The 16235-nt window shown below is 53.2% G+C and overlaps 4 protein-coding genes across 4 annotated transcripts; 2 read left to right on the top strand and 2 right to left on the bottom strand.

Annotated features, from left to right (window-relative positions):
* Positions 1-1404: 1404 nt before the first annotated feature.
* Positions 1405-2625, bottom strand: MAG1 (3-methyladenine DNA glycosylase; the record flags this gene model as incomplete). The annotated part of the gene is made up of 1 exon (XM_053198248.2): positions 1405-2625. One exon carries the CDS (start codon positions 2623-2625, stop codon positions 1405-1407), a length of 1221 nt encoding a protein of 406 aa, XP_053044296.1.
* A 4362-nt stretch (positions 2626-6987) lies between these two features.
* N0V96_011738 (uncharacterized protein) lies at positions 6988-8296 on the top strand (the record flags this gene model as incomplete). Its single annotated transcript, XM_053198249.2, has 5 exons — positions 6988-6995; positions 7099-7727; positions 7781-7909; positions 7964-8098; positions 8148-8296. The coding sequence occupies 5 exons, from the start codon at positions 6988-6990 to the stop codon at positions 8294-8296; spliced, it is 1050 nt and encodes a 349-aa protein (XP_053044297.2).
* Positions 8297-11613: 3317 nt separating this feature from the next.
* QCR7 (Cytochrome b-c1 complex subunit 7) lies at positions 11614-12153 on the bottom strand (the record flags this gene model as incomplete). The annotated part of the gene is made up of 3 exons (XM_053198250.1): positions 11614-11712; positions 11771-11933; positions 12029-12153. 3 exons carry the CDS (start codon positions 12151-12153, stop codon positions 11614-11616), a joined length of 387 nt encoding a protein of 128 aa, XP_053044298.1.
* Positions 12154-13770: 1617 nt separating this feature from the next.
* On the top strand, positions 13771-15162 carry N0V96_011736 (uncharacterized protein; the record flags this gene model as incomplete). Its single annotated transcript, XM_053198251.2, has 2 exons — positions 13771-14308; positions 14372-15162. 2 exons carry the CDS (start codon positions 13771-13773, stop codon positions 15160-15162), a joined length of 1329 nt encoding a protein of 442 aa, XP_053044299.2.
* Between the last annotated feature and the right edge of the window lie 1073 nt (positions 15163-16235).

The following is a 16235-nucleotide window of genomic DNA, read 5'->3' as shown; positions in this document are numbered from 1 at the left end:
TAGCAACGCAGCAAGATTGCATCGTTGCTACGCACCATATTACCACATGCCAGTCTTCATTTTCGATATCTCTTCCTGCATCTTGTTCCCGGACGGCTTGCTCGCCCGTTCCATCCTACGCTAGTGGCACACCCGTCCCCCCTGGCTTGTCCGCGCTCATCCTAGCTTCACAATCTCTCAGGCTTGCAGGGGGATACCCAAGACTTCCAGGTTTTTCCAGTGGTTCTGCCAGCTGCTGTGGCTGCCGTTTCTGAAAACCGCCAACGGCACGAACGGCGCTGGCCAAACAGAGCGCTCTCGAAGCACAAAGAGTGCAACGACCGATCTTCCAACGCGGCTGATCTATGTCACGGGTGGCTGTCTGCCGCACAACGGAAATCTGGGACAGACATGTGGACTCAGACGGCTGCTTGGTATTACTCTGTAGATCGCCTTGGAATGTCACTCACAGTTTCCAACGCAAAGTCTTAGGCTCTAGAGTCTTGATTTCTGTCGTAGGGCCACAAGCACAAGCATCATGTGTTACTCTGCACCTTGTAACGCGAATAATACCTGATGTTCTTCAGCTGGTCAGGTTCTGGACTTTTAGTAACAACATGTTCATCCTGCGACAAGACTTCAAACATCGACATCCTTGGCTGACGCACGTTCAACCCCCATCCCACAGTCACGATGGCCCAGACGGAGCATCCGCGTGGAAAAAGCTTTCCCGTTCCTCCCACGAACCGCTTTCGATCTGCCTTAACACGGCCCGCGGCAGCTGCAAGCTGCCGTTGGCCTCCCGTCGGCTCTCGGTGTCGCTGTCGTCGTCGTCGCAGGCTCGTCATTTGCTTGTGGCACTCATGGCCGGTGCGTCCAGTCAACTCGCAACGCCTCGCAACTCCAAACACAGATGGACAGCTGCGCCGCTTTCCCTCTGAGGCTGAACGTTGGAACCGTCCGCGCGCCGTACCTCTCGGGGGCAGGCAAAACCCTGGAAGTGCAAGTCTAATTCTGACCGCCGCACAAGGCTGGCAAGCCTGAAAGCTTGATTGATTTGGGGCTTTGGGGTAATACTAAATGGTCTTGAGAGGCTGAGGGACGACATGGGTGCGTCCATCGTGATCTGTCTCGCAGCCCGCTTGATTATTACTAAGAGATTGAAGATGATTTCGTTTTCACTGCCGAGAGCTTTCGTCGGGGAAGATTGGCTACATTTTCGTCTGTGATGGCCCTTCTGGGTGTGCGGCAGAATCGATATCTCGTATCGCCGGGGATTTCGTGTCCTTCCCGGACACCCCACATGCCTCATTGGTGATGTCTGCAATTTCGCGATATTCGAGATGGAGACTCTGAATATCGCAAGAGTGGGCATGGCTTCCGAGAGAGAAAAGGCTATTTTCTGTGCAGTACGTAACCCGACTACTACTCCAGTGTGCTTATATCAGTCTCCTCGACCCTCCACATATACCACATGAACACACTACGATACGGCGCAAACGGGCTCGCCATCTCCGTCATGTCCTTCTCCGACATGTACTTCCATTTACCGCCGCCCTTGGCCTTGAGCTTGGCAACATCCCGCCCGACAAAGGCCGCCATGCCTCTCTGCACGCCCAGGTCACCCAGCGAAAATACGTCCATCCTCTTGAGCCCGAAGCACGCAAACATCTCAACCGACCACAGGCCCAGGCCGCGGACGGCGATAAGCTTGTCCCGTACCTCTTCGTAGGGGGCCTCCGCCAACATCTGGGCGCTCAGCTCCCCTGACGCGAACTTTTCGGCAAGGCCCTTGATGTACTCGGCTTTCCGCTGCGAGAGGCCGGCGGTGCGGAGGTTCTCGAGCGAGCGAGCAGCTACCTCTGACGGCTGGGGGAACTTGCTGGAAGAGGACCCGGACTCGGTCGACTCAGCTGCTTCAGTTTTGATTTCGGCCTCTTCGTCTGTTGTGAAGAGGGCGACGAACTTGTTCTTGATGGATCGTGCCGCGGCGCCCGAGACCTGCTGGGAGATGATGCCGCTGCAGAGACTCTCAAAGGGGTCGACTTTTTCGGCGAGGCCTTCGGGTGAGAAGACGCGGCAGTAGTTCTTCTCAATGAGGGGCTTCATGCGCTCGTCGACCTCGATGAGATGGCGGCACGCTTCCTCGAGGATGTTGTCCGTGGTTGTTCGTTTCGCGCTTCCGCCTCCTGTTCCTCCTGTTCCTCTTCCTGGAACCCCACCCGGCGGTGCCTTGGAAGGCGATGCCGCCTCGGCGGACCGAGACGCGATGACCCTCGACGTCTCGGGTGAGATGACGGGGGCATTGGTGAGTTTTGGGTCAGCCAGGCGGCTCACGGCCTTGGCCTTGGGCTTCTTCACGGTGCCGTTGACGCGTTCGGCGATGAGGCCGACAGCGCTCGGGGTGGGTGTGATTGGCGGAGGCGGGACGGGTGTCACCGGACCGGCCTTGGAACCACCCCGTTTCCTCGGCGGTGTGACCGGGTCTGAGGACGGGGCCGTGTCCGTAGGTGCGGGTTCTGCCGGAGCCTTTCTCTTCCGGCCTTTTGGTGCCGAGGAGGCTGCCAGAGGTGCTGTGATGGTGGGAGGCGGCGGGATTTTGATATCCGTCTGGGCGCTCAGTCGAGCTGAGCGGCGGGACGCCATGGTTCGTGATATCTTTTCTGGTGACGACCTTGACGATGATGAGTGATTTCGTAGGCTCCCAGATGATTTCCGAGTGACTTGAGCTATTATACGGCCGCCTTGGGTGAAGAGAGAGTCGCTCAAGGTGGATATCAAATGATGTCGTGAACGTACAAATCCCCGTGCAGTGGAAAGGGAGCTTATAGAATGACGGATGAAATGAGACTTCATTCAGACGCCATTGGCTTTCAAAAAGGTAGTTGCCAAATTTCCCAGTCGACGAAAAGTCGAAATACGGGTATCGGATATGTGGTTCACTTGATAACAGGAGCAATACGTCGCAGTTGCGTCCGTAGCAGTGTCGTTGGCATTCACGGCAACGACGAGGCTCGCCAGTAATTGAGGCTCCGGAGCCGCCACTCGGCTGGCACTACTTAGTGCTTTGTCATCTGGAGCTTGGGGGCGCACGGGGAGGACGATGAAGTGCTTCACTGCTTTTGGGGGGAAAAGAGCTTTCCGCTTGGATCGACGCGCGCCTGCCTTTTGGAGAGACCAGCTTACTCAGCCGAGGCCTGGTCTATCCTGTACACGGTACTGTCTTGCCATGGTCGGATGAACCAACTTGGTCAAGGTGAGATCCTGCGGCAGAGCACAGTCCCGTGAAGATGGAGGCAGCCTGTGCCTGACGCTGATCGGATTGAATGATGCTCGTCCGATATTCCAGTGGCAACGTATCCTGCGCTGTTGGCTGTGCGAACACGGGAATAAATTGATGACCAGTGCTATGATGTGGTAACGTTTTTACACCCGGTGTCGTATTCTTTATATACGAGTTGTAGCGTGGGCTGGTTTTGCTGATTTATATCATGTGGTCAATGGTCAATGAGTGCCATTGCATGGGTAAACGATATCGAATGCGAAATCCGGCTTCATGCCCTTCATCTACCAGACGAGGATAGGTAGATAATTGACAATCAGTCACCATGCTGCCTGATGTGTGGTCAATAGTAGCCCAGTTCCTTGCTTGAACGCAGGACGGAGAGCTCCCACAAAATGAACGTTGGCATGTTGCTATATTTAAGGGTGACAGATCACCGTCGAATCGATGATTCGATGGTGCTCTGTGCATAACTGGGCCGTTGCCTCCGGGACTTGTGGACAACATGCGGTGCACGCGACCAACAGCCTGACCAGGCGGGCGGGGAGTAGGAACGATCAGCAAGGCAGTATTCAAAGAGCAACAGCTTTGCATCCATTGGGTTCTCCTGCCTCCTGTAAGCGCACCTTGTAAGCCGGACAAGGAGTTGACAAGTTGCACACGCAACGGCGGAACTGTGGGGGGGGATAGGATCCATCATCTATGACCGTGATGATGCCGGATGACGACGACTGTTGCTCCATCTGATCCCTGGCCGGCACGCGGGCTGGACCTTGGGAAGACCGGAGGGGAAAAGCATTGTCCCTCCAGCTGCCCGTGAGGAGACAGTCGCGGAGCGAAACAGACGAAAAGAGAGGGGGAAAGAGGGACGCTGGAGACGAAATCTCGAAAGTTTGCTGTGCATTGGCAGCCGGAGAGTTGGACAGCTAGAAGTATCTCCATTTTTCTGTCTTTCGGGTGTGACAATCGCGTGCGTGCGTGAGTGGGATAGTGGATGTGGCGGGTTGGAGATTGACCGCGACCCCTGCCTCTCCCTCCCCTCTCTCTGTCAAGTCTCCATCCATCTCTCGATTCTCGCCGTCTTCCCGTGCCATGCTTTTTCTAAGACTTTTTCAGGGGTGGTAGGGGGTTGGCTGGAATAGTCTAGCTTGTTGTTTTGACGAAGAATCATGTTGGGCCGATTCGTCTCTGCTTCTCGCGAATCCTAGCATACAGTAGTACAGCTGCACGAGGAGCTTGAACTTTCTTGGTGCGGATGATAGGAATTGAGCGTGCCATGTGAGTGCGTGCGGCGTGCCACGGTCAATAATAAGGGTTGGACGAATCGAGATGCGAATAGCGGTTCTAGCCCAAGCATTCGCACAGGCCAGCAACGGAGAGTCGCTACCTGCGTTGGTATGTGGTGCCGTAACATCGGATATTGGGCAAAGCAAGGGTGGAGCTGCGTGCCATCGGCGCCATCTATCAGTGGAATAACATCAGGAATTGAGGGACTGAAGTCTTGAACGACGGGGGAGAGAGCCGTAAACCATCGTCCATCGAGCGTAGGGTACGTAGTGTGCGTAGCGCCGTTGAACTGACAAAGTGACAGCAGTCGAACATTCGAAGTAGTTCGTTGTCAAGCTTCTGGGCTGGTTTGAGGACGTCTAGCTTCTTTGGCCTCGGGAGACGAGCGAGTCCTCGACATTGGGTGCTTTCTGAATTCAGTCGGGTTAGCGATTCTGCAGACTCCCATATGCACCAAAAACGCCGGGGCGAAGATGGTGAGCTATCTCCTGCGTAAGGACACTACACTGTTTAGTGTTAGGTATTCCGTGCTTGGGGACGCGGCCGGGCACCCTGGAGAACACTGGGGTAGGCCTGCAAGTTTTTCTGCTCTCCGAGAGATAACCTGTCCCTTGGCGAGCGGTTGTGTCATTCAGCTGATTGCCCGCTGGCTACTCAGGCTTCCGCTCCTTCATGCTGAAGTCTAAAGTCTGAATTCGATGGCAGGCCACAAGCCGCAAGCATCCAGGATTCTGATTGACTTGCTGACAGATAGATGGATGGAAGGGAGAGCGTGCTTCCCACGAAGCCCCCGACTGTTGATCCTGGACAGATGAGCGGGGAGACACGTTGTGGAATTGAATTGCAGTTATGAGGTCCTCAGAAATGGACGGGAGAACAGTATCCGTAGGACAAGGAGAGAGACAGAGAGACCAGAGAAAAGGGCAAAGTACCTTCAGGTTGCGGCACAGCGTCTCCTGAGTCCAGAAGCGCTTGGCAGCTCCGGCAATCTCGCGTGCTGAGGGCAGTCGATACAAGGCGGTACCTCTGCTAACCTGCTTAAACTTTTTGAGGCTTTGCCATTGGCTCATTCTTCGTATTCTGCTGCTGTCGAGCCGCGGGTTGCAGCTGCTTTTGCACCTGTTCCAAGGTCAGCCAAAGTACCTACCTCAACTGGCAGGCAGACAACTATTACCTTATAGAACAGTCATGATGCGCGTGCTAAGGGTCCTGTGGGCATAGTTGGCGAGTTCCATGGTTCAGGCCAATCTGTTCTCTCCTCTCTCTCTCATTCTCACTTTCTCGTCTGCCGCGGACTGAGGCAATAAGCTGTGGTCTGTACGCTCGAATTCGGAGAGTAGGTATGGTGGTGTGGTGCAGAGTAATAGGGTGAGTGGTGGTGAGGTACTTGGTGTAATCTCCAAGTTGAGTGTGACTGCCCTCCATCTCCCGCGTACTTGCATGTACCCTGCCTCCCACCAACCCAAGCCTGCCTGCGCCTGCCTTGCCTCGACGTGCCTTAGCCTATACCATCCAAGCCTGCCACACCAGTCGCTCTTCCTCCCGGTCGACCCTTTTTTTTTCGGGGCCCTTTCAGCATTGGCGTGGCTCCTTGCTCAATTCCTTCCCCTTCCTGCTGGGCTTACCCGAACGTCCCTCGCTCTTGGTCTTCTTGCCCTCGACAAAACTTCTGGCCGAATTCATCTCGCATTCCCTTTGAGGACTTCAACAAGGTTGGAAGAGCACCACCAAAGTACACCTTTGCACACCCGCCTTGAGAGCGCGAACTGCATCGCACCGCATACCACCTTATCCTTCCACAGGATCCCTGATACTGAGTCGTCCTGCTACCTATCTCTGGACCTCTCAACCCTTATCAATTCAATCGACGACCTTTTGGCTTTCGTCAGCCTTGGCCCACCCCCTTCTGGAGAGTGCGTGCTGCAACCACTGCTGTCTATCGGACGACACGAAACTGCCCAATCAGTTAACCTCCTGCTCAGCAATTTGATTGTCGACTCGGACTTGTCTTGGGGAGGCTTGTGCTACTTCATCTTTTGTTTGCGCGACATCACCAACCGTCGGCCACCCTTAAGCGATACTTGCAGCTCCAACCTGGCGCAACGACAACGACGATAAGTCAACAGCTACAACCTCCAGAGGACGCCCTCACGTCTGCAATTCTGCGACTGTGGACACTCGCCGTGCCGGGGTACCTATCGGTCACTTTCTTTCTTCTATAAAGACGTGTTTTTCGGGTGGTGTCAAAGACCACCCTTTCATTCTCAGGAGCCATGCTTCTTCCCAAGGGTGGAATCAACTGGAAGTCTGCCCAGGCAAGACTACCTCCCACCAGAGCAGTATGGTCTTTCTTGACTAGAACGCGCTTTCTTCTTCTTGTTGCCCTGACCGGCACCATTCTGCTACTATGGCGCGGTATTCGCTCGTCAGCTTCAGAAATGCAAAGGTATGTTGTCACCCACGTAACGATTCTCCCTCTTCAAGGGGCGCGGTATTTTCCTGCGATGCGCCGCAAACAAAATAGCTTGCTAACTTGCGACTTTGTGCAGCTTCTATTGCTGGGGCCCCGCGAAACCCCCCATGGAGATGTCGCTCAATGAGCAAGCTTCGTGGGCCGGCCACCTTCAGACCCCCGTCATCTTCAACCACCACGAGCCCCTGGAAATCAACCATACCTCCATCATTCACGTCGACCTCAACCCTATCAAGTCCACGCGCAAGGCCGTTACCAACGAGGAGCGCGTTCTGATTCTCACGCCCCTCAAGGATGCTGCTCCGTACCTGTCAAAGTACTTCGAGCTGATTGCCGAGCTTACGTACCCTCACCACCTGATCGATCTCGCCTTCCTTGTCGGTGACTCCAAGGACGATACCCTCGCCGTTCTCGCCTCCGAGCTAGACCGCATCCAGCGCCGTCCCGACAAGATTCCCTTCAACAGCGCCATGGTCGTCGAGAAGGACTTTGGTTTCGAGCTTAGCCAGAGCGTTGAGGAACGCCACTCATTCAAGGCCCAAGGTCCCCGACGAAAGGCCATGGGCAAGGCTCGCAACTACCTCCTTTCTGCTGCCATGAAGCCCGAGCACTCTTGGGTCTACTGGCGTGACGTGGACATCGTCGATAGCCCCAAGAAGATTCTGGAGGATTTTATTGCCCACGATACCGACATCCTCGTGCCGAGTAAGTACATATCCTACATGGCGATGACATGGAAAATGCTGACGATATGAAAGACATTTGGTTCCACCGCTACCGTGATGGCCGTGACATCGAGGGTCGCTTTGACTACAACTCTTGGGTTGAGTCTGACAAGGGCCGCAGACTGTCAGCTAGCTTGGACAAGGACGTCGTCCTCGCCGAAGGTAAGGGAACACTGCTCCTAGTAACATAAGCGGATGCTGACCACAAGCGACCAGGTTACAAGGAGTACGATACTGGACGCAGATACATGGCCAAGGAGGGCGACTGGCGCAACAATAAGGATGATGAGCTCGACCTCGATGGCATTGGTGGCGTTAACATCCTCGTAAAGGGAGATGTCCACAGATCAGGTTCGTTTACCTTGTGCCTGCAATACCAATCTTTTTCTAACCTTTGCAGGAATCAACTTCCCGTGTTACGCCTTCGAGAACCAGGCCGAGACAGAGGGCTTTGCCAAGATGGCCAAGCGCGCCGGTTACCGTGTCGTCGGTCTGCCCAACTACGTCGTATGGCACATTGACACTGAGGAGAAGCCCGGAAACGCATGATCCCATTAGGGATGCGTTTTTAGCCTAATTCCTTTCGATTGTACGACGATTTTCTCCGGCTTGGTCCGCGGAATGCGGCTGGCGGAGCACAGCACTGTATGACCACGTAACGATACACACACATGGTACTTAGGAGCGTTTCACGAGGAGGCATTTCCGGATACTGGTCCCAAGCTTCTTGGCCCACGAATGATGGGTGGGAGGCTAAAGTGTTGGTAATGCCTCGGCTGCTCTGGTAACCACGAGTTCGACTTTGCGCCACATATATATCCGACGACAACCTGACCTTTCTTTGGCTCGACGTCGACTACTTAAATGAGATGGCCATGAAACGCAAGACGGACGAAAAGAAGAGGGATGCTCTTTTGGCGACTCATACCACATGAAAGGATGCCTCGCTGTAATAATAGACTTGGTTACATCACCCGTTAGCATAGGAGGGTGAGAGGTAACGCCCAACATAGGAAGGGGAGCCCCCTATTCGACCTCGGACTTTGGGATGTGGTGACGAAAGCAACACTTTATGGAGAGAAGAATTGTTTGGTGAAGTTTCCTCTCGACGAATGAGTGTGATATCTAGGGTATGGGGAAACTCTGGAGTTCAAAGAGGCGTAATTTATACATTTTGATTTGTCCTGAAACCACTCTACTATTCGAAGCTGTGAGATGTGTTGAACTCGCTATCTTGATGCATATGGTCCGACGGCCGCTGGACAGGGCCATAGGCTGAGTCTCGTCGCCTGTCTATTGATTAAGAATCTTGTTCGAAACAGTACTGTGATTGGCATAGCCTCTACGTCTATACAGGCAGTGGATAACTATGCTACTGTGTCCTAGCTTATCTCACTCTCACTCTCAGATCTGCGTGTTGCGCCGTGGCTTAGAGCAAGCAGAAGTCCTCGACAAGTGAAGGGCTAACCTGACGGGCAAAAAGTCTTGCGATAGCCCCTCATCCCTATTTTCTTTACGTGTTACGGAGAAAGGATGTCTTGCTTGGTAGACGGGAAGAACACTTTTCACAATCCCATCATTCTTTTCTAAAAGTAATCCAGGGTTTTCCAGTTTGACGGGGCAATACACGAACAAAATCCGAACGACATAAGGTGGTCGATTGTAGTTGCCCCTCGCCCGGACCTTGCTTCCCATGAACGAAGTCCCTCGTTCCCTCTAAGTCCGTTATCCAGGTGACGTACCTACTTTGCCTTTACCTTCCATTAGGCATCCAAGGTTATATATACCACCCCATTGTCGTTCCTGTCACCAGCACAGCAGCATCAGTCTAGGTCGGCGGGTCAGGTCAAGCCGTGTGCGAGATGGTCGAGTGGTTGATAAAAACAAATACTCCAATGAAGTCAGAGTTTCTGAGTTGACTGAGGGGCGCACTATTCGAACCTGGACAGGGGCGTGAAGTATAAGGTTAGTACCCCCCTCCTTTTGTCGTCTTGCCTTCTATTCAAACGGGGGATATCGTGCGGTTTCTCTATTTGGTTTGAGGGAGTCTCGAGATGTTTTGTGTAAACGGTTTGGTGTAGTTGAGAACACGCAGAAAGCCGTGTTTACTCGCTCGTAAGGTTTTGTAGTCAGCTCCATGAGCCTCTTCGTCTTGATTATGTTCTTATGTCCGACGATGGCTTCGTGTCTTCTCAACTACAGCCTTGCTATAAGCCGAGTACGTACATCGAGATAGACATTGCCTTGTGGCTCCCATTATTGGATTCGCTGGTGTCTGACTTCTGCTGTTGTCTTTGGATGGTGTTCTACTATCATTGAAGTTCAGTGGCAGCAGAGCTCAAGTCGTTTGGCGAAGGGGCGCTTTAAACTGGCAATGTAGCAACATGCCCAGTTGCCGCTCTTTTGAGCCCGTTGGACAGCTATGGAGTGCCCATGCTATCTTTCATACCTAGACTGCAAGGGTTCGTGTGGCAAGCGAGGGATACCAGGTCTGCAACAGGCCTTTGAGGAATAAGGTCACTTGGTATCACCACTTTTCTCGAGCAATGAATGGCAAGCTACGAAATTTCGAATTGAATCTTCCAGAGGGTGGGTTGGTATGATGTAGAGTAATGTTGAGCACATTTGGAATAATCATTGCATTCCGAGAAATATCTCTCGAAATATCCCGTCTATCACTGGCAGAACCACGAGTGTGCTGCAAGTGAGCAGGGAACCGTGATTTCTGGAATTTTACAACTTTTGTGCAGTCGTGCTGGGTATTAGGGAGAACAGTCACACGTCAACCCTTCTATTAAGACGGTCGCTCTTATCGCGGAGGTGAATGCGAAGAATTGCAGCTAATGGGTGATGTGAGATCATACTTCACTTATCCGTCTTGTGGGCGTATGCGTATTTGTTTGTAGTCACCCTTTTTGGGGGCTCGCGGGAACTGAAGCTTGATGCTAGTTTCAATCTACCAAGGATTCAAACCAAGAACAGAATACTTGATGGAAGGCATTACGTAGCCAAGAAGCCCACCATAATTGGACTTCAATTCGTCAATAACCACACTGGCGAGCAGTGATACACCATCTCCTTACGACGATAGTTTTTACCTGGAGGTCGCCAGCGCAATATAGAAGTAAGATTTTCTCAATACAGGAATATATGAGCTCACTGATCCAAGTAGCAGTCTTCGAGTTCTGATTGTCTGATTGTTTGGGTGTTGTTGTGATGTTGATTCGGATTGTTAACTACGTCTTAGCAGCCTCATTGACAGCATCGCATTGCTAATTGGAGCACGCAGATGATATATGCGACAAAGTGAATGCGATAAATTAACACAATAAGCAATGCACTTGATCTCGCTCATGACAATTGAGATGCGAGTGCCTAGGTAGCGAAAAATCTGAAGTGATTTGACAGCGAGAGCGTCGGCATATTCAACGACCTTCAACGTCGTAACGCCGTCAAAGAAAGTCGTTACTCATGATATTGATATACTACGGTGGGTCTGTGGGTATTGACCAGTGAGAGTGCGTACAATGTCAGCTAGCTTCCGCGAACCCGGACCGGGGGGGCAACCGTGAGAACATCGATATTCCAAGGCCAAAAAAAAAAGTGTCATCAATTGGTGCTATTCGAGCGCAGCGGAACCTGTAAGTGTAGCAGGGAGTTCCAATTGACGAGAAAGCAACCCCCTCCAAAGGTCTATACATAAGGTACACGAACCGCCTGGCCTTGATTCTCTAAACTCACTGCCCCCCTGGTCTAAATTTCTGTCGCGCGCCCGGCCAGGCGGTTCCCCTTCGTCATACTTTACAGCATCGTGCGCGCGGCTCTCCTTTCCTCCCAAACGTTATCCCCCACCAGGAAGAGGTAGTTTAGTGGTGCTTCTTCTGGACCTCCATGGTCTCAAAGGCCAGTCTCTCGGCCTCCTCAGCCTGGATCTGCTGGATAATGGGTCCGAGGTAGGGGTAGTCCTATAATCGAGGGTCAGTCCTCATGTGTCTCTTCGATTCAATCGTTCGGGATGCGCACCTCCTCAGGCTTGGTCCACTCGTTCTTGGGCAGGAGCTTGTGCTGGTAGGAGAGCTGGACGGCGCGGCGGATGCGGTAAACGCGGTCGTAGGACTCCTTGGGAGAGAGGCGCTTGAGGGCCTTCTGGACGATATCGGTCTCCTCCTCGATGAGGTCGTCGAATCTGCAGTCGAAGAGAAAATTGGCAATTAGTTTCTATGCTGTCTTTCGGAGCCTCGGTGGCAATCGTTGTGGTCGGTTTGTCGAAGAGTTGCTTACCTCAAGCCGAGCTTGCGGTGGCCGGCAGCGTTGGCGTACCAGTTGGAGAAGGGGACGAAGATGCTCTTCAGGAAGGGGCGGGCAAGAATGCCGTCGGCGAGCTGCTTGGAAATGAGCGAAGTCATTGTGGCGGCTATGTGGTGCGTGGTGGGCGCGGAGAGGAGAGGTTTCGATATAATGCCGCGGAGTACGGTTTTGCGGATCGCCTGAGGTTGGGACTCTATGGGAAATTCGTGGAGCATCCCGGAGAGGCGCAACGATTCGGGACGGACAGGTCATGTGATCACCCTTGAGATTCCGGCGTGCGCCACATTAGGTGTGGCTCATTCAAAAGTGTGGCTGGTGAGAGGACCCGACAGCACGGACCACCGAAAGGCAGAGGTGCAGATTTCGTGATTGGATCCGGGGCCCGATGAGGTAATTGGAGCTACCAACGGGATGCCCGCCCACGATAGCACCGCAGACCCTGCTGCGGATGATTGGGAATTGCATTTTGTGGTGCTGGGCAAAGCCGCAGGGAACCGGCGGAGGTGGAGCTCCCTTTCTGTGGTCTGGAAGCTTGAAACTTTTTATTCTGGGCTTTTTGGGATTGCGATTCAGAGACTTTGGACGTCGTCTGGGATGTCTTTTGGACACTTGGCGTCTCTTGTCTTTCCGGTTGTAGCTGTTCTCACGAGTCACAAGAATATTTGCAACTGTTTGGAGCAACATAGACATCTCACCAGATCACAAAGCTACCAGTCGTTAATTTGAGACAAACGATACTGCGTCATCTTCCGTTGCTGATCATCCAGGGCTGTAAACAAGAATTGAGAATATCGGCAGCTCCCGGGGTTTGAGCCAGCACCCGAGGAGAGCTTCCCGTCTTCCTCAGCGGTTTATTCGTACCTAGTGCTGCTCTCGACGGTACTGTGTTGAAAGCAGCGGGCGCGTCATCGCGCAGGTCCCTTCCTTCAGCAGCCCATTTCACCCGTGGACCTGCTCCGGCACATCTTATCCAGCGCTCCAACTGCTCCTTCCTCCCTCCCAGCCCACTAGATTGCGCCTGCCTCCACCTGTAAGAGTACCCTGAACGTGGGGACCTCCTGCCAAAAAAGACAGCCGATAGCTCGCATCATTTTGCTCTCGTGCTCCGTCCCGCTCCACCTCGGCGCTTTTTCGCCATATCCAATCTCCAACTCCCCCGACTGCGCTCCTACTGCGTACCATACCGACCACCACCACCACCACCACCACCACCTCTCGTCCTGCTCCCCTTCTCCGTCGTCCGCCTCCTCTCTCTCACCCCTTACTTCCCGATCCCGTGTGCTTGGGAGCCTCCTTCTCGCCAGAACCGTTCTCGATTACCTGCCCTAGACAACTGTTTCCCCGCAAGGCCAATGGGCTGCGATAACCGCTAGTCGTTCAGTGTCACGGCGGCGTGGGAGCGTTCCCCGCATACCGGGACACTTGGGAAGGTCCAGCATCTATCCAGCTACCAGAGTGAGACGTACACGACAGACACAAACGGAGAGACGGCCAAAGAGAAAAGACACCAAAGAAGCCGCACGAAAGTCGAACAAATCACGACGAATACACCGAGAGAACCGGCTCTAGTTATCCCGCACTTTGCTTCGCATCCAGTTCTCCGAGAACCAGCACACATAGCGGGACATCGCCGCTTTTTCCTTGCTGATACCGTACCCAGCTTGCGCCTAAACTCCGCACTTCTGAACTCCGATCATCCTCAACAGTGAGAGGGGATGTCTCACGACGAACAACCCGACGCTGAACGAGGCGCACCGCACCACAACGACGAAGAATATGGGCCTTACCCGACCTCGACATATCCCAACTACAGCAGCTCGAGAGCGTACCCAGCCACGGCTCCTGCCCGCGCGGCGATAGCTGCTATTGAAGAGGCCGTTGCTGTCATGCCCGACAACGAGACGATTACTGCCTTTGAGCGGTGGGCAGCTGGCGCTTCCGATGCCCAGTTCAACGCCCTGTCTGGTGCCGTGGGAGGATTTACCTCGGGCGTTGTTACGTGCCCGCTCGACGTTATCAAGACCAAACTACAAGCCCAAGGCGGCTTCAACCCGGTTGAGAAAGGCAGACATGTTGGACATGGTCCGAAGCTCTACAATGGACTGCTTGGCACCGCCCGTGTGATTTGGAAGGACGAGGGAATACGCGGCATGTACAGGGGACTCGGCCCGATAGTACTGGGTTATTTGCCCACTTGGGCTGTATGGTTTACCGTCTACAATAAGAGCAAGGACTGGTTAAAGCACCGTCATGGTAAGTAGGAGCCTCTGCCATTGGTGCGTTCTGGGAGTTATGTTGGCTGACTCGAGATGACAGACAACACGGTGTTGATCAACTTTTGGTCATCCATCATCGCTGGTGCCAGTAGCACTGTTGTCACGAATCCCATTTGGGTCATCAAGACTCGCTTGATGTCACAAAGCGTTGCCCATGACCCGGGCAAGTATCATTCGCAGTTCCCGAGATCGGGCAACACCCCAACTTCCAGACCGACGAATCACAGCTCATGGCACTACCGGTCAACAATCGATGCGGCACGCAAGATGTACACCTCCGAGGGCGTCCTTTCCTTCTACTCTGGTCTCACACCCGCCTTGCTGGGACTTACGCACGTGGCAGTGCAGTTCCCAGCATATGAGTATCTGAAAACGAGGTTCACTGGCCAGGGTATGGGAGAGCCGACACAGGGCGATTCGCAAGAGTCGCAATGGATGGGAGTGCTGGGTGCTTCGATATTATCGAAGATTATGGCGAGCAGTGCCACATACCCTCACGAGGTGATCCGCACGAGACTGCAGACGCAAAGAAAGCCCGTGGGAGGAGCCGAGTATCTCCAGGGTCTGGGGATCAAGGTCCCCTTATCCGAGGATGGCAAGCCGCAGCAACTGTTATCACCAAAATATCGCGGCGTGGTCAGCACCTTCCGGACGATCCTCAAAGAGGAGGGCTGGAGGGCCTTCTACGCTGGCATGGGCACTAACATGATGCGAGCGGTGCCGGCCGCGACAGTAACGATGCTGACGTATGAGTTTGCGATGAAGCATTTGAATCATGCAAGGAGCGAGGGCAAGAGGAAACTAGGAAGGGGTACACCTGCAGAACCATGATCTGGCATGGCAGAAGCCAGAGAGCGGTCTCATTTTGACTCATTTTGAAGAAGACTGAAGTGGAGAGAGAAAAACTTGTCAAGACAATATGCGCGGTTTAGCAGTCTCGAGGGGAAAAAAGAAGATGTTGAGATTAGGAAATGGGGATGGGATTTTCCAGATACCCTTAACTTTGGTCGTCAGGTATAGACAAACTCGATTCAGGTCACGGAAACCAAGCAATAGTTCCCCTTTCTTACTTGGGAGACGGCTCTGTTGACCCATCCCCTCCCCCATCTTCATCGCATCCAAACGATGGTTTTCTTTTTCTACTTCACACATGGTTTCGGATACCTATGGTAGTTCATAGTTGAGAAGCAGGGGAGCATGAGCATGCATGGCTTTGTTTATTCCTACCGACAGGGAGTAGGGCGGCTCACTTTTGTAGCATTACATTTGTTTGGCGCGGAGTATACAAGGAGTTTGATATAAAAACACACTGAAGCCATATTTGTGTTTTCCCCCCCCCTCTTGTGGTATCTAGCAGTCCGTAGTTGCCAGAGACAGAAACGTGGGCAGAGAAAAGCGGTAGGGGGTATAACTACATTAGAAAATCGTGAAACAAACTCCAAAAAAGGAAGAACGAAAACAACCCGCGAAAGCCCTGCTGCTTTTTTCTTGCCCCTGAACTAGCTTTTGGTCTGCAACTCCTGGTACAGAGGGAGTGCGTGGCTCCTTCTCCAGTTTGATCGGTGAATTCGCCGCGCTGCGTTGTTTGATGGAACACGTTTTGGCGCAGCACTCATCCGAAGGCACTGGTAATCTCAAGACGGGCTACCATTGCTGGGACCATGGCTCGGGCTGTGAGGATGTCTCTGCACAAACGTCAGTTTCTTGATCCCGGAGTTCCCATTGCTGTATAGCATTTTCCCAGGGTGGGGGAGGGATGGAGGATGGGTAGACGTACGGCCTGATCACGCGCCGAGCGAATTGAAGAGCGGGTATATCTGGTTCGATATTAGCTTTCACCTCACGGTACTTCTGAACAGCAGACATCCAAACAAGACATAGTATCATATGAATTCTGAGACTGG

Source organism: Colletotrichum fioriniae (assembly GCF_027942845.1).
Source record: "Colletotrichum fioriniae strain IMI 355084 chromosome Unknown scaffold_18, whole genome shotgun sequence".
In the NCBI taxonomy this organism is placed as follows: Eukaryota; Fungi; Ascomycota; class Sordariomycetes; order Glomerellales; family Glomerellaceae; genus Colletotrichum; species Colletotrichum fioriniae.
Note: the sequence above shows the minus strand (reverse complement) of the source record. Positions and strands in the feature narration are given on the sequence as shown.